This window comes from Bubalus bubalis, chromosome 22 (assembly GCF_019923935.1).
Source record: "Bubalus bubalis isolate 160015118507 breed Murrah chromosome 22, NDDB_SH_1, whole genome shotgun sequence".
Classification (NCBI taxonomy): domain Eukaryota; kingdom Metazoa; phylum Chordata; class Mammalia; order Artiodactyla; family Bovidae; genus Bubalus; species Bubalus bubalis.
In genome coordinates, this window is record NC_059178.1 from 28956177 (window position 1) to 28982588 (window position 26412).

Consider the following 26412-nt stretch of genomic DNA (forward strand, 5'->3'; position numbering starts at 1 on the left):
TTTGCGACCCCATGAATTGCAGCATGCCAGGCCTCCCTGTCCATCACCATCTCCCGGAGTTCACTCAGACTCATGTCCATCGAGTCAGTGATGCCATCAAGCCATCTCATCCTCTGTCGTCCCCTTTTCCTCTTGCCCCCAATCCCTCCCAGCATCAGAGTTTCCCCCAATGAGTCAACTCTTCACATGAGGTGGCCAAAGTACTGGAGTTTCAGCTTCAGCATCATTCCTTCCAAAGAACACCCAGGGCTGATCTCCTTTAGAATGGATTGGTTGGATCTCCTTGCAGTCCAAGGTACTCTCAAGAGTCTTCTCCAACACCACAGTTCAAAAGCATCAATTCTTCAGTGCTCAGCTTTCTTCACAGTCCAACTCTCACATCCATACATGACCACTGGAAAAACCATAGCCTTGACTAGATGGACCTTTGTTGGCAAAGTAATGTCTCTGCTTTTGAATATGCTATCCAGGTTGGTCATAACTTTCCTTCCAAGGAGTAAGCGTCTTTTAATTTCATGGCTGCAGTCACCATCTGCAGTGATTTTGGAGCCCCCCCAAAACAAAGTTTGTCACTGTTTCCACTGTTTCCCCATCTATTTGCCATGAAGTGATGGGACCAGATGCCATGATCTTCGTTTTCTGAATGTTGAGCTTTAAGCCAGCTTTTTCACTCTCCTCTTTCACTTTCATCAAGAGGCTTTTTAGTTCCTCTTCACTTTCTGCCATAAGGGTGGTGTCATCTGCATATCTGAGGTTATTGATATTTCTCCTGGCAATCTTGATTCCAGCTTGTGCTTCCTCCAGCCCAGCATTTCTCATGATGTACTCTGCATGTAAGTTAAATAAGCAGGGTGACAATATATAGCCTTGAGGTACTCCTTTCCCTGTTTGGAACCAGTCTTCTGTTCCATGTCCAGTTCTAATTGTTGCTTCCTCACCTGCATACAGGTTTCTCAAGGGGCAGGACAGGTGGTCTGGTATTCCCATCTCTTTAAGAATCTTCCACAGTTTGTTGTGATCCACACAGTCAAAGGGTTTGGCATAGTCAATGTGTTTTTCTTGCTTTTTTGATGATCCAACGGCTGTTGGCAATTTGATCTCTGGTTCCTTCACAAATCATCACAAACATAGTGACGTGGAGGACTCTGGGGACGCTGATGACAGCTGTTTGGTGATTGATGGGGCAGCATCTGAAAAACACAGGAAATATGCATGAGATACTATTATCTGGGTATTTCAGAGAAGAGCAACAGCAGGGAGAGGAGGGGTCTGTCCCAGGAAGGGTCATAGTGTGACAACCTGGAACATCTGCAGGGCTCTCTTTAGCTGACCTCTCAGCAGCCTTTGTCAAAGCAGACCACACGTGCTTCCTCAGTCTCTTCACTCAGCTCCACAGAGAACCTCTCCTGGTTTTCTGTTTCTCTGGCAGGCTCTGCTTGTCCTCTGGGATTCCTGCTCCTGGCCTCGAAAGGCTGGTTGTGTGTGTTTTCCTTTATGCACCTGTCTTAGGTTATCCCACCCAATTCTGTGGCTTCAAATACCATCTACATTCCAATAACTCCCAATTTCTGTCTCCAGTTTTGTCACTCTTCTGATGAGCTTCAGACCTATATATGTGTTAGTAGCTCAGTCATGTCAGACTCTGTGCAACCCTATGGACTGTAGCCTGCCAGGCTCATCCATCCAAGGGATTCTCTAGGCAAGAATACTGGAGTGGGCTGTCATTTCCTTCTCCAGGGGATCTTAACCCCTCCAGGGATCGAACCTGGGTGTCCTGCATTGCAGGGCAGATTCTTTAACGTCTGAGCCACCAGGGATGCCCATATATCCATCTGTGTAACTATCATTTCTCTTCGGATTCATGTGCCCAAAACCCAAATCTTGACCTTCCCTACTTCCCTGCCAAACGTCGCAAGTTACTTTATATCTTAAGAGAATGGTGTCAAATTTTATCTGCTTGTTGAGAACGGACATATAGGGGGTCATCTGTGCTTCTCCCTTCTTCCCTCCCATCTCTCTCTTCTATACCTTGAATGAGGAGCTACCCCCCACTTACCCCATCCCCTTCAAGTATCAAAGCCATCAAGAGGCTTTCAGATCCGCAATCTAAATTAGTTTTCCCCGTTACACGCTCAGAGCATCCAGGCGCTGACCATGCTCTCCCTTAGTAAGAGGCTCTAGAAGGATGCGCTTTCCTAAGATCAGGCGACAGCCCTGCCCCACACGAGCACGCGGCCCTGCGCAAGCTTTCTGTGACCGAGAGGGAGCCAGGACCACCGACCGCCCGGAAAAGTGCGGCTGGGCGCCGGGGCGCCCAAGCCCGCCCACTGCACCAAACGAGTTTCCCTGTCAGGCTCTCCGCCCCTCCGCCCTCCAACCTCCGCCCGCTGGGCAGCCTTGGTGCTCCGCCCCCACCGCAAAGGGGAGGAGCCTCCCGCGGAGAGCCCCGTTTGGTCTCCGGCCGGTGGGCCCCACCGCTACGAGGTGGGCGGTTAGTCGCCAGTTTAAGCAAGATCTGCGGGTCACGTGCCAGAGGCTTGGGGGCGTGGCACCAGGAAGGGGCGTGGCACCAGGAAGCGGCCTCACCACCCGCGAGATCGCCGCCGCTGCCGCCGCCCGGCCAGACTCCTTACATCCGGTGTTGCTCGACCGGCTTCACGCTGGCGGCTGCCCCCGGGCCCCCCGCCGCCGCCGCGGCGCCCGCCATGGGCGAGGAGGACTACTACCTGGAACTGTGCGAGCGGCCGGTGCACTTCGAGAAGGCGAACCCGGTCAACTGCGTCTTCTTCGACGAGGCCAACAAGCAGGTCCGGGCCGGCCCGCGCCCTTCTCCCCTGTGCGGCCCGGCGCGCCCTGCCAGCCGCCCCCGATGCCGCCGGGTGTTCCGCGCGCCGGGGCCGGGGGCCCTGGGATCAGGCCTAGGGCCGCCGCGCCAGTCCCGTCCTGTGAGAAATCCGAGTGACCGGGCTCTGCCGCGGCCAGGGCTTTCTCCCCGAAGTGACAGCCGGGCGGACCCTGGCGCCCCTCGGCCACTGCGGTCCGCTGGTTGCACGCCGGTGTTTCCCCGACGCCTTCTCGTCATCAGTTTTCCTTGCAGTCAAGGATTTAGGCGCTGAGATTTTCACTGTTCTCGGGAATTTTGTAAACCCGAGGAGCAGCTTGGCTGAGTAGATGGGTGTGCGTAAGTGCATTCACGGGTTAGAGCTTGCAACCTCCAGGACCGACCCGATCTCGCACGGCGGGCAGCGTGCCGAATGGTAGCTTGTTTTGGTCACTACTCTCTTGTTTCTTAAAATTCATGTGGACACCAAGCACCCGCAGTTTGCTAAGTGCCACGTTAGTTCAGCTGAACCCAGGGTGGGGCGTAGCAGAAATCATCTTCGCAGGTGGGTATAGGTGTCTGGAGCCTTTCAGAGTTCAGCATGGTAAAACGTCGCTGCTTTTTCTCCCAGGTTTTTGCCGTTAGATCTGGTGGAGCCACTGGAGTGGTAGTGAAAGGCCCCGATGACAGGAATCCCATCTCATTTAGGTAATTATCATATTGACGTTTCCAGACTGTTTCAACGTGTAAACAAAATGGTGTTTTTATCTGTTTCTCATTTAGAAGCTTGTTTTGTATGTTGGGTGTGGGGCACATCCCTGCCTGTAGGAAGAGGGAAGCAGACACCTGCTATACAGTCTTGGTGGATATCCTTGGACTTCCTGTCAGAGTGAAAGTGTGCAGTCTTGACTTGTTTTGGGATCCACATACTCCAGTTGCTGTCTCTTGAAATTAACCAGTTGGAGCGTCAGCGTTTGTATTTCCGGTTTCTTGGCGGAAGAGGGGCTTTATTTCCTCTTTTGACTTAGGGGCTTTCCAGAACGTTTGGGAGATGGAGGAGATTCCTGGGTTAGTGTTTGCCATGTAATCATGTGTGTTAAAACATCAGCTTCCAGTATACTCAAGGGGACTGGATGTCCCAGTATATCCCAATGGAACCGGTGTAACTATGGGTAGCAGCTCCTTTCACTTTCAGAATTATCTGTTTGGATGATAAACTATCTGATGACCTTAACTCTTGTGATTACAGAGGGGAAAGTACAGAGTTGATCCTCAGTTCAGTGGTGACTTTAAAAACATTTTACAGTTGGACTGTGTAACTAGGAAACAGTTTTTTTTTTGTTTTTTTTTTTTTAGGTTTTTTTTTTATTTGGCTGTGCCAGGTCTTAGTTGCAGCGTGTGGGTTCTTTTCCTTGTGGCATGTGGCATCTGGTTCCCTGACCAGGGATGGAACCTGGGCGCCCTGCATTGAGAACGCAGAGTTCTTAGTCACTGGACCACCAGGGAAGTCCCTAGAAAACAATTTTTGAAGTAGAAAATGAATCAGCCTCTTTGTCTTTGATCATCCTTTGTTGGGAAAACACTGCTTGCAGTGTGCTGGGCTCCAGGTGCGTGAAGGCTTTGAGTGAGTCTGGCCCCCTTTAGGGGTCGCAAAGAGTCAGACACGACAGAGCCACTGAGCATGTGAGCACACCCCCCTTTTGGAAAACCCATACATTTAGTGTTGGGAGGCAGAGAGTGGACGCATAGTATTTCCTGTGATAGATATTGTAATCACCTTCTGTTCAGAATGCAGGCACAGAGAAGAGATGGACATTTATCTTGGGACGAGCTGGGGAAGACCACTGCCTGGGAGGGGGAAGGCCTCAGAGAGGATCGAGGCTTGAAAGGGAGGCTTCTAGGTGGACAGGAGGCTTCTGGATGGAGAGAACATGAAGACAAGCAGTCTCCCTGTTGGGGGGTGGATTCCATGTCTGTGTGACTGAAGACGAGGTTTCACGCAGGGAAGGCGTGGGTGGTGGTGTGGCCACTGACAGCAGTCGGCTTGAACCCTCTATATTCTGCTGTGGATTTCAGGGTTCATCTCATTACGTTAGATTGTTTAAAAAAGGCGAAAAGATCAGTATTTGGGAAGAGTGCACTGGTGCAGCGTTGAAGCTTGATTAGTTGCTGCGCTCTGAGCCGGAGCAGTGGAAACCTGCCTGAAGGCAGTGTAAACCAAAGACAGTGTTGACTGGCATCCAGTAGGCTCTCCAGGGTTGCTTAGGAAGGTCTGGGGTAAGACTTGCAGGTCGCTTGGGTGTAGAAAGTGGGGGTGAGGCCATGATGATCTAGCCCAGGGGCCTCAGGAAGACTTGAGCGGAGATACCGAGTTTACCCTCTTTGATTTTTTTGGCCACACTGAGCAGCTTGGGGGATTGGAGTTTGCTGTCCAGGGATCGAACCCAGGCCTAGTAGTGAAAGTGCTGAGTCCTAGCCACTGGACCACCAGGAAATTCCCTACTCTCTTTTAAAAACGTCTTGCTGCTTTTAATAGCTCTGTTATGGTCTAATAATTACTAGCTGCATATATTTGACATACACAGTTGATGAGTTTTGATACATGAAACCATCACCATAATCAGGACAGGGAGTGACCCCTTTCCTTCGAGAGTTTCCCCAGTGATCCAGACCTTGGCTTCCTCTTGACCTCCATTTGAAGTGGTTGTGAGACGGAGGTGGGGGCGTCCTGGGCGGCGCAGCCTGTGGGGTGCTGGATGCGAAAAAGTAGACTCCTTTTTCAAAAGCGCTGCTATATACTTCAATCAGAAATAAGTAAGTAAATATCTCACAGCTACCAGCATCTCAGGAGAAAAAAGGTGTTGCTGTGAAGGCAATGGAGAGAGAAGGTGGCAGTGTGTGGAGAAAGTTACTCTGGGGTCTAGACTCAGTGACATCTGAAATGAGGCTCAGGTGAAAGTGCAGTGTTTGCAACACCTTAGTCACTTGTTACGTGCAATTTGGTCAGTTTCTTCTGTCTCCTGTTGCCAGATGGACTCTGCTGTTTGAAAAGTGGTCCTATAAGCTTCAGAAACATCATTATCATTTTAAACTAAGATTTGCTGCTTCTTGAATATTTAACTTGTCTTTTTTCTTCTCATAAAATGATAGAAGCTAGAATGCAGTCATGAACTGTACAACTCATCACCTGCTTTTTCTTCTTAAAGAATGGAGGACAAAGGAGAAGTGAAGTGCATCAAGTTTTCCTTGGAAAATAAGATATTGGCTGTTCAGAGGACCTCAAAGACCGTGGTAAGACATATCTTTATATTACAAAGAAAAGGACATTAGAAGTACATTTGGTGGGCTTCCCAGGTGGTGCTAGTGGTAAAGAATCTGCCTGCAATGCAGGAGACACCAGAGATGCGGTTTCAATCCCTGGATTGGAAAGATCCCCTGGAGGAGGGCATGGCAATCCACTCCAGTATTCTTGCCTGGAGAATCCCATGGACAGAGGAGCCTGGCAGGCTACAGTCCATGGGGTTGCAAAGAGTCAGACATTTGAGAGCAAAGAAAATAGACCAAAGAAAGATACATGGTAAATAATAAGAAATACGGAATAGGGAAATATAAAACTAGAAGTACATTTGGAAGAGAACGAACTCGAGAATTCCAGTGTTCAAGGACCCATTTTTATTTTAATTTCATGGAAGCTGTAGTTCCATGCTGCATTGTATTTGAGTTTTTGGATTCTTGAAGATGAGAAAGACACTTAAATGGATAAATACTTAACAGCCTTAGTTTGTCATTTTTGACTTAAAATTTTTTTTAAATGTACCTCTTTTTAATTTTTTCCTTTTTTTTTTTTTGCTGCTCTATGTGGCTTGCAGGAGCTTAGCTCCCCAACCAGGGACCAAACTTGGGCCTCCTGCAATAAAAGTGAGGCATCCTAACCCCTGTAATTGGAGAGAATCCCCGTAAAGTTTTTTTAAAAGTTATTTAGAACATCAGGCATCTTTTGTTTTGATGGATAACTGGAACCATAGATTTTGCAAAGCATATTTTTGGCAACTTTGGGAGTTAGCCTTACCTCAGTAACTTCATATTTTCATTTTTCTCATCTTTGAATGCTTGATCTAAGAGCACATATTCAAATCTGGAGCAGCTTGTTGGCATTTTGGCTTTCGTCAGTATTCACCATCGCCATTCGTAGAGAAAAAGCTGTTGAGAAAGGCAAATCCTGTTTCTTTCTGTCAGTATTAACTGCTAAAATTTTTGGAAAGCCTCTTGTAAAATACAGCAACCCATTTCTCTGAAGTCAGTCATTTGAGGAATGCATTTTCAAAATCAGTTTCTGAACCCTAACAATATTTGGATTAACTCATTTTAAAAATTGTAATTGTCAGCCTGCTGCTGATAACGGGGCAGTTTGTCCAGATTGGTTTTTTATTTTTCCTGTCTTTGGGATTTTGTCTGTTTTTTTTTTTTTTCTGACCACTTTTTAAATTTGTCTTTTTCCGCTTGTCTCTTTGTACTTGAAGATCCACACTTCTCCTCTTGTGTGCTTCTTTCCTTTCAGGACTTTTCTAATTTTATCCCGGATAGTTCTCAGCTGGAATACACTCAGGAGTGCAAGGTATGGGCCGATGGGGTGATTCTGTCTGAGCTGGTGGGCGTAAACTCCAGGGCCAGAGGCACAGGGTAGCCGGGTAACTGAGAGCACAGATGTGGAATTAGATTGTGCTTGGACCCTGGGATCTGCCTCACGTTGGCTCTGACTTCGGACACCCTTTAAATTTTTTAAAGTGCATTTCTTCAGCTGTAAGATGGAACTGGCAGGATTAAATGGATGGACGACGTTGAACACCAAGCCCCTTCAGCCCTTGGTGGCTGTTGTCTTCCTATGGCCCCCGTCCTTCTCCGCTGGGTGGCGTTTCTGGGTCAGACCTTGGATTCCCTTCATAGCAGCCTCTTCGGAGGTTTTCAGAAAAGGAGTTCTTTCCCTCTGTTTCCTGATGATATTGTCTGGACTTGCGCTCCTTGTGTCCTTCCTCTTCCGTCCCTCCCTTCAGTGGAGATTCTAATCCATTTTAATCAGATTTGCTGGGCGTGATGAGCTAGAGGGGGCTCAGCTTAGAGAGCATCTTGGCACCTAGGAACCCAGCAGAAGCTGCTGGTGAAGTGGTTTGTCTTTGCGCATCTTTGTAATGGTTTTGCTACTTGGGGATCCACCTGGGTTCCTGATTTCCCAGGTGGCTCAGAGGTAAAGAACCTGCCTGCAAAGCAGGAGATGCAGGTTTGACCCCTGCGTCGAGAAGATCCCCTGGAGGGGGAAAGGGCAACCCACTCCAGTATTCTTGCCTGGAGAATCCCATGAACAGAGGAGTCTGGCAGTCCATGGGGTCACAAAGAGTCGGACACGACTGAGTGACTAGTACTTCTGGTGGGTTCTCAGCAAAGAGGGGCCCATCTGTGGACACCTTAGCCCCTGGCAGACTCCGTTGCTCTGTGCAGCAGAGCCTGGTCCTGGCCTGGCTGCCCTGAGGCTCCCAGCGTGGCTCTTCACCAGGTGACTCAGGGCAGGGCTCAGGATCTTCAACCCCACTTTGGGTAACTGCCACAGAAAATCTTTAGGCCTTTAGACCTTTATACCACTAGCTTTTATGATGTGTTTGATTCAGCATATCAGCTGTCTTTTGATTTCTAAAGGTAGAGGTTGGTATCAGAGTGCTGGGTACTTACCTTTCTGCCAAACTCAGTCCTTTCCCCCATCCTGTTGACGAGAAGGACTTCACATTCAGGTACTTCAGTGAGGTGTTTCAGGTGGATATCTGGGAACAGGGTATTTAACAGAAAATGTGATTTGTTCATAAGTAATCAAATCTTGGTAACTTTTATCAAAAAGCAATATAAAGAGCAAGGTACTTTAAACTTTTGAAAAAAATTACAGATTCTTTTTTTTTATTATTAATAAAAAAAAAATCTTTCTGCAATTCTTTTCAGACCAAAAATGCCAACATACTAGGATTCTGCTGGACCAGTTCTACTGAAATTGTCTTCATCACAGATCAAGGAATCGAATTTTACCAGGTATTATATTTATTACTTGGGCTTTCTTGGTGGCTCAGTGGTAAAGAATCAGCCTGCCAATATAGGAGACACAGGTTCAATCTCTGGGTTGGGAAGATCCCCAGGAGAAGGAAATGGCAACCCACTCCAGTATTCTTGCCTGGAAAATCCCATGGACAGAGGAGCCTGGTGGGCTACAGTCTACAGGGTGACAAAAAAGTCAGATAGGACTTAGCAAACAACCAAGAACAAATGTTATTACTTACTTGTTCTGGAGAAAGGTTTGTGATCATGTTTTAGCAGCTTTTTGAATTCACTTGGGTTTTTCTTTTCTTTCTAATTACGAGTAATATATATTTTTTTGTAAAACATTTAGATGTTACCTTTACTTTATATGGAAGGTAAAAATAATCCCTGGAAGTAACCATTATGAACTAATTTGGTGCCTGTTCCTCCACTTGGTTCCTACACTTAGAAATATGGTTATATTGTATAAACTTTGGGGACTGGCTCCTTTTTTTTTTTTTGCATAGGGATATTTCTTAGATATCCTACCATATCTTATTCTGACTGGTATTCAGGTGTATAGATGTGCTACAGTTTTACCAATTCTTGTTCATGAACATCTTTGTTTCCTAGTGATTACAAACAACTCTGTAGTGAGTTCAAGCAGTGAATGAACTTGTAAACGTTGCTTTATATTCTTAGATGACACAATTCTTGGAAGGGAAATTATAATCTAGGTATGAATAACTAAAAAGCTGAACAGGACTTTCCTGGTGGTCCAGTAATTAAGACTCCTTGCTTCCAATGGGTGGTATGTGTGGGGTGGGACTCTTGAAGGTTCTGTCCCTGATCAGGTAACTAAGATCCCACATGCCATGCAACAAGGCCAAAAAATAAATTGGGAGTAAGAACTAAATTAAGAATAAAAAGTTAAAACCTGAACAGATACTGTTAAATTTCTTCCAGAAGTTGCATTCTCACTAGTAATATAGGAATCTCCATTTTCCATACCATTAGCAGAGCTAGATATCATAAATCTGTAGACATTTGCCAATCTTGAGAGGTGGAAAGCCATTTTAATTTGCATGTTTCATTAGGAGGGTGCTAAGCATCTTTTGTGTATTGTACATTTGTGTTTCCTGTTTTATGAATTGCCTTTTCATCTTAAAAAGAATATTTAAAAAAATTTTTTTAAATATTGTTATTTTATTTATTTTTATTTTTTGGCTGTGCCATGTGGGATTTTAGTTCCCCTGCTAAGAATTGAACCCTTGCCCCTGGCATTGGAAGCTTTAACTACTGGGAAGTCCCAGATTTTAACTGTGATTAAAAGCACATAATATTCAGTCTACCATCTTAACCATTAAGTGTATAATTCATTAGCATTAAGTATTTTCACGTTGTAGTGAAAACGAGCTCCAGAACTTTGATCTTGTAAAACTGAAACTCAGTACCTATTGAACAACAACTCCCCATTTCCCCTTTCCCAGCCCGTGGTAACCACAGGTTTCCTTTCTGCTTCTATGAATTTGTCTGCTTTAAGGTCCTCTACCTCCTATAAATGGAATCGTATAGTGTTTGTCTTTTTCTGACCGTCCTGTCTCACTTAGCATAGTGTCCTCAAGGTTCATCCATGTTACAGCATGCGTCAGAATTCCCTTCCTTTGCAAGCCTGAAAAATATTCAATTGAATACACACACCACATTCTGTTTGTCCATTTATCTACCAACGGACACTGGCATTGCTTCCATTTTTTGGTTATTGTGAATGATGCTGCTATTAACACAAGTGTGTGAGTATCTCTTTGAGACCCTGCTTTTAGGTCTTTTGGGTATATAACCCCCAAATGGGATTGTTGGATCACATAATAATTCTGTTTTTAATTTTTGAGGCATTTCCGCATAGCAGTTGCGCCATTTTACATTCCCGGCGACAGTGCACGAGGGTTCCGGTTTCTCCATCTCACCACTATCACTTGTTGTTTTCTGTTTCATCCATAGCAGTCGTCCTGCTGGGTGTCAGATGGTATCTCATTGTGGTTTTGATTTGCATTTCTCTGATTGGTGATGGTGTACACCTTGTTCACGGCTTGTTGGCCTTTTGTTCATGCTGTGGATGGGGTCTATTCCTCTTTAAAAAAAAATAATATTTATCTTTGGCAGTGCTGGGTTTTTGTTGCTGCTCAAGGGCTTTCTCTAATTGCAGCGAGAGGGGGCTACTCTTCGTTGCGGTGCTTGGGCTTTACATTGGAGTAGCTTCTTGTGGCGGAGAAGGCGATGGCCCCCCACTCCAGTACTCTTGCTGGGAAAATCCCATGGGCCGAGGAGCCTGGTGGACTGCAGTCCATGGGGTCGTGAACAGTTGGACACGACTGAGCGACTTCACTTTTACTTTTCACTTTCATGCATTGGAGAAGGAAATGGCAACCCACTCCAGTGTTCTTGCCTGGAGAATCCCAGGGACGGGGGAGCCTTGTGGGCTGCCATCTATGGGGTCGCACAGAGTCGGACACGACTGAAGTGACTTAGCAACAGTAGCAGCAGCAGCTTCTCATGGAACACAGGCTCTAGGGCGAGCAGGCCTCAACAGTTGTAGCAAGTGGGCTTAGTTGCTCCGCAACTCGTGGAATCTTCCTGGACCAGGGATTGAATCCCTGTCCTCTGCATTGGCAGGCAGATTCTTAGCCACTGTACCACTAGGGAAGTCCCCTCTGTTTTTAAATTGGGTTATTTTCTTTTTGTCGAGTCATAGGAAGTGTTTGTATAGTTTGAATATTAACCGTTTATCAGATAGATAATTTGCAAATACTTTCTCCTGTAGGTTGCCTTTTCACTCTGTTGTTTACATTGGACTTTATCTTTCAATAACTAACTTACTGACATAGTAATGCATCTTATGTTACCAGAACATAATTGATCAGAGTGTTTCAATATTAACTTACATAACAAATTGCTGGCCACAGGCCTTAGTTTCTGCAAAAATCCCCTGGTCAATAATGTATTAATCTGTTCCAGCTGCCTGATCTATTGAGAAAGCTCCTGAAATCTCTTAAGTGGAGCCAATGTGGAGAGGGTTAGAATTCTTTCAGGTGTTAAGTTTGTTGCCCCAACGAAACCAGTGTAATTTAATTTAGAATGTACAAATGGAGGAGGCACACGGGTGTAACACAGGATGCTGTGAATGCCGTGGTACTTTGCTGTAGGTCTGTTATCAGAACCTCAGTGACTGGCAGAAAGTAAAGCTACCTGAATCCCATATGCACAGAAATAGAATTTTGTGCCTGTGACTAGCAAGGAAAGGATTGTGGCTTTACAGAAGGGTTCCTGGGGCAGTCATTTAAAAGTATATCTTTCTGTTCTCAGAAGTAGAAGAGTGTACATTCAGGTCATCTAGGTGGTTTTAAGATCTTCAAGAAATAAGTTAGAAAGAAAGAGGACTCTGACACATCTTTATTTTATTATCCCTGGATCATCGAGAAACCCATGCCCCCAATGCTGACTTCCAAGTCAGTTCTTCAGGGCAGTGTTCTGGGAGCATTAACATCATCTTTGGGCTCCATTCAGCACTCCTTAATGTATCAGGAGATTCTGAGTATATTTTAAATGTGCCGTTATTATAAGATAGTTACTCGGTTTGCACATGGAGTCTCATGAACACGTCTGTTAGAAGAAGGATACCCCGTCACCCCCAGCCTCAGATTGAGCGGGAGACCAGGAGGAAGGCTGATTCTGCAGGCAGGGCAGTGGCTGATTTGGTGCATGTGGCTCCAGGGCATCGGTTTATTTTGCTGGATCCATGACAACCAAGGATGCTGCTGCTCCCTACTCTTGGGAGGATGGTGCCTGGGAGTGTGGGGGCTTGGGCGGCCCTGGAGTGAGGTGGGCTGCCTGGGTTGTCACAGGTTCCTTTGCCCCTTTGAGTCTTATTTTTTTCCCCTCAAATCAGCCTAATGATGCCCAGCCCTTGGGGGCAGGGAAAGAATAAAGGAGCTAAGATTTGGAAGTGTTAATAAGCACAAGGCTGGAAGAATGGTAGCTGTAATAAATAAAAATGATTTTTTTCTACTTAACTACTAACTGCTGCTTTTTATGATTTTCTTTGTGTACTATGTCAGTTTTGAGGTATTTTCTTTTTTATTATTTTGGCCGTACCTCGAGGCATGCAGGATCCTCACCAGGGATCAAACCCGCATTCCCTGCAGCAGAAGCACAGAATCCTAACCACTGGACCACCAGGGAATTTCCCATTTGCTGTTTTCAAATGAAGCTTCTGTTTCTTGAACTTTGTGTCAGGTGTTACCAGAGAAGCGGAATCTGAAGCTCCTGAAGAGCCAGAACATCAACGTGAACTGGTACATGTACTGTCCCGAGGGCTCCGTGATTCTGCTGTCCACCACAGTGCTTGGAAATGTGCTGCAGCCCTTCTACTTCCGGGTAAGGGTCGGCCTCCCTTTAAAAAAGTCCTCTGACCTTGTTCCTCCAACAGCCTAACTGATCCTGTAACTTCAAAGGGGCAAGTTCCTCCAACAAGAGCCTCACCCCTCCTGACCACTAGAGGGTACCCCATACCATCCCATCTCCATCAAGAATGCGTCCTAAGGCCAGGCCCCTGGAACCCTGAAAAGGAGGGGAAGACTCAGTGCATGTGTATCCTCGGTGCTTTGATGTGGGGAGTGCTGGAACATCAGAAGGCTTAATAAGCTTCTGCAAAAACTGTTTTCTCCCCCAAACAGGCTGGCACCATGTCGAAGCTGCCCAAGTTTGAGATTGAATTACCAGCTGCCCCAAAGTCAACTAAACTGAGCCTCTCGGAGAGAGACATTGCCATGGCGACAATGTATGTCTGTCCTTTGGGAGAATTCCTCCTCATAATTGTTTTCAGTGCTGTCATGATGGGAGGTTGTTGTAAGCACACCAGGGCTGCCCTGGCTCCTATAGCCTCGGAACACACGAGAAGGAACCCCCTTCTCCACTTCCAGGTCTTATGAGTGTAGAAAGCTCCTCATCTTCCGGACATTCTTTTCTGATTTTACTGACTTTGTGATCTTAGAGAAGTTTTTTTCACCACATTAGTCTGATAAAATGAGACCATTGAGCCAATTTATTTCTCAGTTTCAGAAATTTTTTTTAGTTCTGAGTTAAAGCTTATCAAAGTTTTTTTTAGATAAAATATATCATACTTGTTCTAAAGAAAAACATAGTTTACATTTTTTATCTAACAGATGTAGCCCTAAATTATTTGTGTAGGAAGGTTTATTTTCATTTGGAAATGTAGATAGCTCAATTTAAAAACTTTATTATGAAAATATCAAACACAAAAATAAAACTGATTCAGAGAATCTCCTATATACCCAAATTCAACAACTATCAACACTTTGCTTCTAAATTACTTCTGATTCTTCTATGGCCTAAAACTGGTTTCCAAATGGTAAAATATTTTTAGCATTTCAGTTCAGCTCAGTTCAGTTCAGTCGCTCAGTCGTGTCCGACTCTTTGCGACCCCATGAATCGCAGCACGCCAGGCCTCCGTGTCCATCACCATCTCCCAGAGTTCACTCAAACTCACATCCATCGAGTCGGTGATGCCATCCAGCCATCTCATCCTCTATTGTCCCCTTTTCCTCCTGCCCCCAATCCCTCCCAGCATCAGTTTAGCACTTAGAATGCTTTTTTTTTTTAAAGAAATCTGAGGCATGATGGTGTAGAAAAAGATAAAATGAGAAGTCTTTGCAAAAGGAGACCCTTCCCTCTGTCTCTTCCTGGTCCCTGAGGCGGGACCCAGCACAGTGTGAACTCCTGGAACAAAAACCTGCCTACAGGAACTGGTCATAGCAGCACCTACCAGATGAGGCTTAAAAATGCAAAGTGATTGTCCTTTCCTATGATTAAGGAATGTATTCATTTTACACAACTGGTAAATCATAGAAAGTGAAAAGAAAATGGACTTGGCATATTACTCTGGGCTTCCCAGGTGGCACTAGTGGTAAAGAATCCCTCTGTCAATGCAGGAGACTCAGGTCCAATCCCTGGGTTGGAAGATCCCCTGGAGGAGGAAATGGCAACCCAGTCCACTACTCTTGCCTGGGAAATCCCATGGACAAAGGAAGCTGGTGGGCTACAGTCCATGGGGTCGCAAAGAGCTGGACATGAATGAGCACATGAGCACAGCATATTACTCAAGGACTATTAACAACCTGTATTTCTTTCCAGTAGTTTTGGACATGCTGCATAAGTTTGTAGGTTTTTGTTTTTTTTAAATACTGTGATCAAGTTGTATTTAGTTTTGCATCCCCCTTTTTTCACTTAATATTAGATTTCTTTTTTTTTTTTTTTTAAGATAATTGCACTTTCTTTGTTAATGTTTCTGTTGGCTGCAGAATATCTCATGCAGAATATCTGATGAAGTGGGTATCTTGTAATTCACTTACCTTATAATGGAGAAGGCAGTGGCACCCCACTCCAGTACTCTTGCCTGGAAAATCCCATGGACAGAGAAGCCTGGTGGGCTGCAGTCCATGGGGTCGCTAAGAGTCAGACACGACTGAGCGACTTCACTTTCACTTTTTACTTTCATGCATTGGAGAAGGAAATGGCAACCCACTCCAGTGTTCTTGCCTGGAGAATCCCAGGGACAGGGAAGCCTGGTGGGCTGCCATCTATGGGGTCGCACAGAGTCGGACACGACTGAAGCAACTTAGCAGCAGCAGCAGCATGGCCTTATAACTCAGCATTTAGAATGGAAGGATGTCAGATGATCAGTGTGACTTACGTCTCCTTGTTCTCTGATCAGATATGGCCAGCTGTATGTTCTCTTCCTGAGGCATCATTCTCGGACCTCCAACAGTGCTGGAGCAGAGGTGGTCCTGTATCACCTACCACGGTACGCTAATGCTGTCTTCCCTCTTCTCCAGTTTTAAAATACAAACCACAGCTTGTTGATCTATTTTGTGACCTTTCTCTTGTCTTACAGAGAAGGTGCCTGTAAAAAGATGCACATATTGAAGTTAAACCGGACAGGGAAGTTTGCCCTAAACGTGGTGGACAACCTGGTCGTGGTTCATCATCAGGACACAGAGGTATGAGTGTAGGGGCATGTCCTGCTCCAAGGAGCTGTGGAAATGGACAAAACATTCTGAAAAAGACTAGAAAATGCTCTTTATGCTCAAAGTTTTGGTCTTCCAGGTAGAAATGGGTTTGGTCTTGTAGATGGTGTAGGAAAACCCTGCCAGTTGATTAGGGGAATTAAATACTGTTTCAGAAAATAACACACATGAGATTGAACTTGGGAATAGTCATTTGGTTGAGTCATCTAAGCCAGGAATTCCTGCGAGCCACTGTGTTGCGTTAGCCCCTGAGCCTTGCACTTCCTTTGTGAGTGTAAATGATGGTGGTTTTGAGGCCATGTGGCTCCAGAGAAAGAACTAGAATGCCTGTCAGCTGGGTGTGTTCCCTCCTGGAGGCTGGTGACACCTGTGTCGCTCACTAATGAAGATGCTGCAAGTTAAAGTGAAAAGGCTGCGTTCCCACCACTGGAGCCCTTCAGAGGCAGCAAGTCATAGATGTGGGGATCCATGTGAGAGCTGGCGGAGAGCTGTGATGTCGCAGCAGAGTCCTCCTCAGATAGGCACCAGCATGCAGGGGTCGATCGCAGACACGAGGCTCCTTCAGCGGGTCTGAACAGAAGACGTGAGGTCCCGAGAGGGCGGGTGGAGCTGCGGTCTGTTGGACTGATACCACGCGGTTGTCTTTCTGCCCGCCAGACGTCGGTGATATTTGATATCAGGCTGAGGGGGGAATTCGATGGCTCTGTTACTCTGCATCACCCGGTGCTCCCAGCTCGATCCATCCAGCCCTATCAGATCCCCGCAGCAGGTAAGAGGGAGTCGCCATGTGTGGATGGAAGGGGAAGCAGGTCCAGGGTTTCCCACATCTGTTCACTTTTCCAGGGCTGGTCCTGTCTGTTTTTTCTAACATCATTACTGAATCTTGGGCTTCCCTGGTGGCTCAGATAATAAAGAATCTGCCTGCAACGCAGGAGGTGCAAGTTCAGTCTCTGGGTTGGGAAGATCCCCTGGAGAAGAAAATGGCAACCCACTCCAGTATTCTTGCCTGGAGAGTTCCATGGACAGAGGAGCCTGGTGGGCGACAGTCTTTGGGGTCTCAGAGTCGGACATGACTGAGCGATTAACACGACTGAGTCTATAAGTTAAAGTTGTGTTCTCATGAAAAGCGTTTTGTAAGTGACATGAATCTCCCTTTGAAGAAAACAGAATGATTCTTTTCTCTGAGCTTTACAATGGAGCATTGTGATTACCCACTGAAGCTCAAAGTTTTTAATGTTGAGTAAGATGCTGACATTGTCTCTGCTCGGTAACCCTGTGGTTAAATTTGGCTATTTATGGCTGTTATTTAACCTGGGATCACTTCTTATCGTTCTTATGTTCTGTGTCACTATGATGACAAAGACCGTTGTCTTCCCTTGACTGGTGGTCATGGGAAGTGTTAAGGCTGTAATTGTGAGGTTATTCTGAACCCATCCTCCGACCCGAAGAGGCGGCAGTGAGAAGTCAGAGGAGAGAGAAGGTCAGGATGTCAGAAAAGGGGAAAGGCCATTTCGTTCCTTTTGCTTTTACTCACTGTGACTGACTGCAGGGGAGAACTCAGACCATGTTCTTTTTCAAGGAGAGGAGAGTCTGGAGCAGGTTGGTTGTCGTTGCCATGTATAAACCAGAGTCAGAAGTGCACATGTGGAGCTCTGGGAGGAGCGTTTTCTTAAAGGAACCCTTGTCAGATAGCTTTGGGTTGGCCTCACCCACTGACAGAACGTCCGAGTACCTGTCATGAGAAGAATCAGGTCAGGCTCTCGCTGATAGTTTAGCCAGAGCGCTGCTTCATGCCTGCGCGCTGGGACTTGCAGGATCAGCCAGCTGAGCAGTTTGAGAACAAGCTACAGTTGACCCTTCAACAGTGAGGGTTAATCTGCATTTAACTGATGGTTAGTCCTCCATGCCCATTGTCTGCATCTGAAGACTCAGCCACCCACAGGCCGTGCAGTCCTGTGGTTTCTACTGTTGAGAAATACCCCTGTGTAAGTGGGCCTGTGGAGTTCACCCCCGCCTAGAGGGTCGGCTGTAGTTCTCACATCTGATTAGGTCTCAGCCTTCTGTGTTCTTTCCAGCTTCTTCCTTTTCCCAGGGTAGTTGAAAGATGTCAGCACTTAGAGTAGATGGTGTCAGATGAATGGCTGGTATCTGTGATGGCTTACTCAGCATGAAAGTAACTGCTGGTAATTGGGGCAAAAACAACTCTAAACATTCCAGCCTGGTCCTCTAATGGGGCGGGGCCGGGGAGCTGGGGCGGGGTGGGGGTGGGAGGAGGAAGTCTGTACAAAATTAACATCTTTTCTAACCAGCTGATTAAAACCTATCTTCAATCTGAACTCACCCAGGTGACTTTTTCAGTTCGTTCTTGTGCACGTGTGTAAAAAAGCAAGACAGCGCTGTGAAAGAAACTTCAACCTGCTTTCCGCTTCTTTCAAGACTTCTTCCTTTAAGACTTCTTCATGGATTGTTCTTGACTTCCCTCTTGGGACATGCCAATTCACTTCTCCTTACTTAACTGCAGTCGAATGAACACGCACTGAAGCCTTTAGAAAGTATTAAGTGTTGTACTGGTAGCACTTTCTGGTTGGGTTACTTAGCCCTTACACACGTGTTTTCTCTGTTTGTAGGTCCGGCTCCTGTGACCAGCCAGTCCCCCGTCCCGTGTAAACTCTGTATCTTTTCCAAAGGCCTTGGCCGGGCCGGGGAGGGGAGCTGTCACCTCTCCTTACACAGGGGTCTAAGGGAGGTCCAAGCCCCCGAGTCGGGTGAATCACATCATGAAAAGCACCCTTGGGGTTTCTCTGTCATCGAGGGCCGGGCCTCCATGGGGACCGCGGTGAGGGGTGGGGAGGATGCTCATGGGAGCTGGGTTGCCTCCTGTCCTCCTCTCCTGGAGTAGTGTTTCCTATAACGTGTGGATTCTTCATCGTGGATTGTCTTCCAGCCTGACATCATCATCAGCGCGAGTCAAGGTGGGTCTGGGGTGCGGGTGGGGGTGTCCTGTTAGAAAGACGAGCTTGTGGACGGTCTCTTGTCTGTCTCAAGGGTACCAGCTCGGTGCCGGCCCTGGGGAGAAAGGGCTGACTTGGACATTTCCTGTGAAGCCTTTAATTCTCTCCCAGAGCCCCATTGAGAAGGACTGTGCCCACTGCCCAGCAGTGAGGGTGTTGGGAGGTTCAAGGACCGGGGGTGCCCAGGGCTGGGAGGATGGTGGGTTCCAGGGCTCCTTTGGGAGCTACCAGAATTGCCTTCAACTAACGAGTCAGAGCAGAAGAGGAGCCCAGGACCAGAGTCTGTGCCTGGGCTGCCACCTGCTCTCCCATCAGCGCTGAAGGGGAGGAGGTGCCTGTATTCAGTGGTTGCTCCGCAAGTGTGCAGGGAGGTTTCCTCTGCGGAATCGGCCAACACGCAGAGGTCGTTGGCTGCAGCCCCACTCTGGTGTGGGTGTCCTGAGCGTCGCAGCCTGGGCTGTGTTGTGAGCGCAGCCACTGGCTCAGCTCTGCAGCATCACCGCCCCCCATCCCCGACCCTGCCCGCCGGGAAGGTGGAGGGAAGCAGCTCTGGGGCCGCTGCTCTGGTTTGCAGCCAGGGTTCAGCATGCCGTCTCTCCACAGGTTACCTCTGGAACCTCCAGGTGAAACTGCAGCCCATAGTGAACCTCTTGCCAGATAAAGGCAGGCTCATGGACTTCCTCCTGCAGAGGAAGGAGTGCAAGATGGTCATCCTGTCTGTGTGCTCGCAGAGTAAGTAGGGGTGGGGGGCCTTCAGCCTCTCCGTCTGATTCCTGACACGGCGTGCATGCCCACCACGAGATGGGCCACACTCTTCTGTCTGCAGCCTGTGGGCTCAGTGATGGGGGCATCATTTAACCCCCTGGAAAGGCTGCTTGGTATAAAAATGATTTATCCCTGCAAGACATTTCTTGGGTAGGAGAGACTAAAAAACAGACCTAAACCTGGGCACACACAAGGGTAGAGGCTGCCCTCTCCAGCTGGAAAAGAAACTTGTTTCTGAGTCCAAGTCACTCACGACGTTGTGTCTGTTAATACTCTGAGACTCTCCTGACGCCCTCTGTTAGTATCTGGCAAGGGCTGGTGACCCCCCTCAGGGCCCCCAGCCCCTAAACTGTGTCATGTCTCCTGGTGACCCTCAGAGACGAGTCCTTTCTCTCCTAGCGTGTCGGCTGACCGCTGTGAACCTTGATTCCTTCCAGTGTTGACAGAGTCAGACAGAGCGACGTTGCCTGTGATAGCTACCGTCTTTGACAAACTCAACCAGGAGTATAAGAAGTACCTGGATGCCGAGCAGAGTTACACGATGGTAAGTTGTATGTACACCTTACATACAAGGTGGGACGCTCCACCCCTCCCCACCCTGGGTATATTTTCAACGTAATTATAAGCAAGATTCTCATAGATTGATAACACTGAGGTTTGCCCTGTGCCAGAGAGCATGGTGGATATTTAGAGGGAGTGTAAACTTAAGAGTCCCCGTGTCCCCTGAGCTTAGAGGCTGACTGTCACTTAATGGCTTCCTCTTCATCTGTTGTTTTTAATCTGTGTTTGGTCATACACATGGATAGATCCTTGGTCTCCCTTTATGTAACAGATAAGAAAATCAGTCTCAGTTTGCATTATTTTATGTCTTTCTGCCAAGCCAGAGTCTAGACTTTGGTAAATCAGTAATTAAATCATTTTGCCACATCTTCCTTTTAGGATGGAAAAGCTATAAAAATAAGACTTATCCTGTCATTCAGGCAAGCTCCTTTTAGGATCCTGATGATTCAGTATCAGCACTGCGCTTTTCCTGGAGTGGGTTCAGGTGTTCTTTGGACTTCCCTGGTGGTCTAGTGGTTAAGACTCCGTGCTCCCAGCACTTCCACTGCTAGGGGCATGGTCTGGGACCAATTCCCCCGGTCTGGGGACTTAAGATCTTGCATGCCACTTGCGGCCAAAAACAAACAAACAAAAATGTCAAGTGTCTGTTGTGAAGAGTAGGCTTCTCAGGGTCTGCTATACTGTTTCATAAGTGTGCCTTCTGAAGCTAGAAGGAAGTTCAGGACAAGTGGAATGAATTATTTGCCTTCATGAACCTGAGTAGTCCGAAGGCTAAAAATGGCAGTGGTTTTAAACAATAACACCCCCAGAGTCCCTTCCCTTTAGCTTCTCAGGGATAACAGGGCTGAGGTGCAGTGTGCAGCCCTGTGTGGCCCTGTCCTCAGACCCATGCCCTTCTGGAGCGGTCCTGTTCTTGCCGCTGGTGTTCTGGGCAGAGGGGGCAGCAGGTCTGATCTCAGAGGGCAGTCTCTGTGAGCCCCGACGCTGTGGTGCCCTGGTTTGTAAACCTGTGGGAGTCAAGAGCACGGTCCACCAACACCACCACAGGAACATGTTGGGCTTTTGCAAATGGAGGTTTGCAGGTGCCCCCTCGCAGTCAGCATTACAAAGTGAGGTGAAGTCGCCAAGATCTCACAGGGCTTTCTTGCTCAGTGACATTTGGGGAGCCTTGCTTACCATTTAAAAAGCTACTGAGGGAATTCTCTGGTGACCCAGTGGTTAGAACTCTGTGTTCTCAGCACTGAGAGCCCGGGTTCAGTCCCTGGTCTAAGATCCCACAAGCCTTGCTGCTCAGCCAAAAAAAAAAAAATTCTATTGAGACTCATTGTAAGATATTTTTCACCCAGTGTAGGATCTGGGCTTCGTAAAACAAAGATGCAGTAGCCATTTTAATTAGACAACAAATGCCAGATGGTTTGCAATTAACAATATTAGGGAGTTATTTTAAGAGGTTAAAAAAAATAATTCTGAATAAAACTATGTCTTAGGCTTTTGAGCTCCCTCTGTGAACACTGGTGTGTTCTCAGGATGGTCAGCTCTGCCCTGCCAAACGCCCTCTCCAGCCGCACTGCAGTTTGTCCAGGTGCCGCCCTCTGCTCATGCCCAGGCTCACGGCATCTAGGAATTTGGTCTTTTGGGGTTGACTGCAAACATGCCGTTACCCAGAAGATGCCTGAGATCCTGTCTGTGGTTTGTGTGCAGGCCGTGGAGGCGGGGCAGAGCCGGAGTGGCCCGCTGCTCAGGAGGCCGGTGCGCACCCAGGCCGTGGTCGACCAGTCTGACATGTACACCCATGTTCTGTCAGTGTTCACGGAGAAGAAGGTAGGGGAGGCTCGCCAGCCCCCTTTAGGCTTAGGATTCCCAAGGCAGTGATCATACTTGAAGGGAATTGAGGAAAAAACCCAGAATGTGATTAGCGTAACCGAGCTATCTTGGAGTGAGGACTGAATGAAAGCTCATCGTTTGGCCTCTAATACTCAAGCTTAAATATGATCACAGACCAGGGAGAGTCTGGAGGGTGGCTTAGCGGTAAAGAACCCGCCTGCCAGTGCAGGAGATGTAAGAGATGCGAGTTTGATCCCTGGGTCAGAAAGATCCCCTGGAGGAGGGCATGGCAACCCACTCCAGTATTCTTGGCTGGAGAATCCCATGGACAGAGGAGCCTGTGGACTACCGTCCATGGGGTCGCACAGAGTTGGACATGACTGAAGTGACCAAGTCCAGCACAGCACATTCAAGTGGAACCCCAGAAGCCAGAGGGCAGAAGAACAAGGAGTCACATGTGTGTCTAACCATTCTTCTCTGTGCAGGAGACGCCGCACAAATTCGTGATCGCCGTGCTCATGGAGTACATCCGCTCCCTGAACCAGTTTCAGATCACAGTACAGGTACCTCTGTGGGCCCACATTCCAGGGACAGGGAATCATTAGAGTAAAAGCAGCATCACTGTCTTAACTGAGGTGGCTCTCAATATCCCACAAGGGTCTGCACACCTGGCTCAGAGTGAGTCACCCCCCTCACAGGACCCTGTATTCTTCAGTGGGATGATCAGTGTCAGATGAGGGTTGGGTTCCTGCACATAGACCCCCTTCTCTGTGATGGGAGCTTCAGTTAGAGCAGCTGTGGGCCTCGGCACACGGCGTCTCTGGTCTGTAGTTGAGTGGCGTTGTCTGTCTGTCTCAGCATTACCTGCACGAGCTGGTCATCAGGACGCTCGTCCAGCACAGCCTCTTCTCCACGCTGCACCAGTTCCTGCAGTACCACGTCCTCAGCGACTCCAAGCCTCTGGTGAGTCCCGGCCAGTGGGACCTCCCTGGGGATCCAGTGGCTTAAGACTCTGTGTTCCCAATGCAGGGGGCCCAGGTTCGATTCCTGGCGGGGTAACTAGACCCTGCTTACCACAAGTAAGAGTTGGCATGTTGTAACTTAAGACCTGGCATAGCCAAATAAAAACAAGTATAAAAAATACTTTGACCTTCCAACATACTATGAATCCAGTCTGAACGTGTGTGTCTTTCAGGCTTGTCTGCTGCTTTCCCTAGAAAGTTTTTATCCTCCTGCCCACCAGCTGTCTCTGGATATGCTGAAGGTAACTGATACAGCCAAGTTTCAAACCACACAGAAGGCTGTTCCTGCTGCTTGCACTGACCCAGCTTTCTACCTTATTTCCAGCGACTTTCCACAGCAAATGATGAAATAGTAGAAGTTCTCCTTTCCAAACACCAAGTTTTAGCTGCCTTACGGTTCATCCGGGGCATTGGTGGCCATGATAACATCTCCGCACGGAAGTTTCTAGATGCTGCAAAGCAGACTGAAGACCACATGCTTTTCTACACGATATTCCGGTTTTTTGAACAGCGAAACCAGCGTCTGCGAGGGAACCCTAGTTTCACACCAGGTGAGAATACAGCTGCAAGAAAGCTGTGGGGCAGCCACATTCAGTACCAGGAGATCACTGGCGGCTGGGGTGGGGCGAGAAAGCTTTTGGTTTGGAGAACTCTTGGGCTAGTTCTTAAAGAACAAAATTTTGTACCAGCCCGCATAAGCCTTAGGCCTGTTCACTGTAGTGAGAGTGGATTCAGGGTGCTGATGGAGTTGGGGTTCTGCTCTAGAACTTGCAGGGAGTGATGGGGTGGAGACAGTGTCATCTGGGCACAGCTGTGTGACATCTGGGCCTAGAATGGCCCTTTCTGAAGAATTAGGAACAAGACCGGAAATGGCTGCAGAGGGTTGTCAATGGCCTGAGGCTTGTTAATGTTTCATTTTTAGGCAGGATGCATTGGCCAACCACTCTAATCTCCAAAGTTATGAAATCTAAAGCACCCTTTTCCTCAGGATAGGGGAACCTGTGACTCCTTCAGGGCTTCCAGTGTTTACAGATCTCCCTGCTTCTCTACCGTCTCTCAGGGCAGACGGCGGGGTTGCTGGGGGCTGTCAAGGCACCAGCCAGTCCTGTGATGGCATGAGCTGTGTGAACAGAAAGGATGACTCAGAAGCTTAGGAAAACAAAGTATTTTATGAGAGAAAAATAAGTTAAAACCCAGTATCCACATCTAGGAGCCGCAAAGTGTTCCCTTGTTTTCCTCCTTTTGTGCCTCGTTTTAACAGATTAAATCTGCGTTTTCCTTTACAGGAGAACACTGTGAAGAACATGTCGCTTTTTTCAAACAAGTTTTCGGAGACCAAGCTCTAATGAGGCCTACAACGTTCTGAGGTCACTTGCTAGTTTTTTATATATATATATATATATATAAAATGTGTACAAAGTTAATTTATTGCATTAATAAAGCTCTTTAAACTACAAAATGTTGTAATAAAGTATGTATCTACCACATCCTCAAATGTTACTAAAAATAAGGTGTAGAACTTGTGTGATGGCTTACTCCTGAAAAAGGAGAAACATTGCATTGATTGGCCTTTAGGAAGTGTCAGTGAGCGGGTCGCAGGCTCCCTAGCGCCCCCTTCTGGCTGCCTGAGAACCAGGCAGGCCTCATTCCTGGGGAACGGAAAGGTGCCCCAGCGCCCTGGGGCTGCCTCCAGGTTCAGTAATACTGCTTCCAGTCAGAGTCTGCATTCCTGAGTTTAAAAGCGCTACAGCCAAAGCGGCTGCTGTTAAGTAGCCTGATGCTTGCTCACGTCCAGGGTTCAACCGAGCCTCGACAACACGGTTGCTGTCCAGTGGTAAACCAACCGACCTGCAGACACAGTCTCACGTCAGGGAGGGGGCAGCTAGAAGTTGAGGAGCTGTTCTCGTTCTGTACCTCTGTATCGCTGCTGCGTGGTCAAACTTTTGGCTTTATTTATTGACGGGCCTGTGAGGGATAAAATAACTTATGAATCATTTCTTGAGAAAAGGAGATGGTTTCTACTGTAACAGAACTTCCTGTTCTCCAGAGATTTAAGGGGGGAAAAAACCCTCATTTTCTCAATCACAAAGCTATAAATCAAGCAAATTAGTACTGTTCTGTCAACCACAGGTCATTTATAGAAGTTGAAGTTGCCACAGAGGTAAAATACACTCCTAAGGAGAACTCCAAATTCGAGACAAACCGCAGAGCAGCGTTCTTCTTTAAAAGTGAACGGAAATGAAGGCTGCTCCAGGGCACCGCGGGCTGTGGCCAAACTCAGGTCCTTCTCCTCAGCGGGGAGGAGCCCTGGGCCTCTGACATGCAAGCTCACTCCCAGTGCTGACCACGACAGGCTCCGGTTTTCTAATGAAGTGGTTTAGCCATGAAGCCCTAGGATCAGAGTTTTTCTCTTAGAATAAATATTTATCAAATGACCACTGGTATAAGTACGTTCAAATACTTCAGAAGAAAGCTTCAAGGTACCCGCCCTTCTATCAGGCTTCCTCCATCCCACCAGGTTAAAAACAGAAAGCTCTTACCTATGTAACTGAGTAAGACAGGGAGGAATATTAGTCCATGAGTGGCTCCCAGTAAGACCATAGCTAAATACATCCTGAAGTAAAATATCTGGAAAATTTGAGATTTGGCAAAAGCCAACACGATAATGCCTCCAAATTTCGTTAGTGTGATTCCACTGAATACCTAAGAGAAGAGAGATGGGCTCACTTGTATCAGCCGGCCATAATTGAACACGTCCTCCTAAAGGGATTTCTTAAACATCAAGGTTCAATGTAATGAGGGACTGAACCTCAGCTTTCAGAGTTACTGATAAACGCATTTGGCTCTGCCTAAATTGTTTTATCTGCTGCTTATGAATCTGGAAAAAAAAAGGTGTAATAAGGATAAAAGCTGCGTATTCTGCATATACCCCACAGCAACCCTGCAAGTCTATCAGCACCATTTTCCCAAGAGCATTAGTTTTAAATTAAGGTATGTACATTATGTTTTTAGACAATGCTATTGCACACTTTTCATTGTTCATCTATAACAGTATTTTCTATGGTGGGAAAGGAACTGGTTCACAGTCCAGCCCTGTATCCTGGTTCAGCTTGAGAAGATTCTGCCAACCTGACCCACAAACCACACTGGGCTCCAAGTATGGCAGCTCGCCTGCTTTTCAACATACATGGCTGGGCCTGGGTTTTCAATGGCTCTCACATCAAACCTGTTTTCCTGCTTTAGCCAGACTG

At 47.2% G+C, this 26412-nt stretch overlaps 2 protein-coding genes across 4 annotated transcripts in view; one reads left to right on the forward strand and one right to left on the reverse strand.

Moving 5' to 3' along the window:
- Positions 1 to 2565: 2565 nt before the first annotated feature.
- RMC1 (regulator of MON1-CCZ1) lies at positions 2566 to 24620 on the forward strand. Of its 2 annotated transcripts, XM_006079181.4 has the most exons (20): positions 2566 to 2807; positions 3453 to 3529; positions 6028 to 6112; positions 7380 to 7436; positions 8804 to 8890; positions 13169 to 13309; positions 13609 to 13712; positions 15666 to 15755; positions 15846 to 15951; positions 16636 to 16747; positions 18606 to 18650; positions 18897 to 18950; positions 19593 to 19721; positions 20192 to 20298; positions 22017 to 22136; positions 22625 to 22702; positions 22998 to 23102; positions 23335 to 23403; positions 23487 to 23712; positions 24448 to 24620. In XM_006079181.4, the coding sequence occupies exons 1-20, from the start codon at positions 2706 to 2708 to the stop codon at positions 24525 to 24527; spliced, it is 1974 nt and encodes a 657-aa protein (XP_006079243.3). In that variant the 5' UTR covers positions 2566 to 2705; the 3' UTR covers positions 24528 to 24620. The 2 variants fall into 2 exon arrangements, with proteins under 2 accessions (XP_006079243.3, XP_025129315.3); XM_025273530.3 differs by lacking the exon at positions 3453 to 3529 and having other exon boundaries at positions 2676 to 2807.
- The window catches only part of NPC1 (NPC intracellular cholesterol transporter 1), a 43667-nt gene continuing 41566 nt past the window's right edge, over positions 24312 to 26412 (reverse strand). For both annotated transcript variants that reach the window (XM_006079183.4, XM_025273527.3), the window contains 2 exons: positions 25702 to 25864; positions 24312 to 25126 (listed from right to left, as the gene is read on the reverse strand). In XM_006079183.4, coding sequence (XP_006079245.3) covers positions 25044 to 25126; positions 25702 to 25864 — 246 coding nt within the window. In that variant the 3' untranslated portion in view covers positions 24312 to 25043. The remainder of the gene's footprint in view (positions 25127 to 25701; positions 25865 to 26412) is intronic.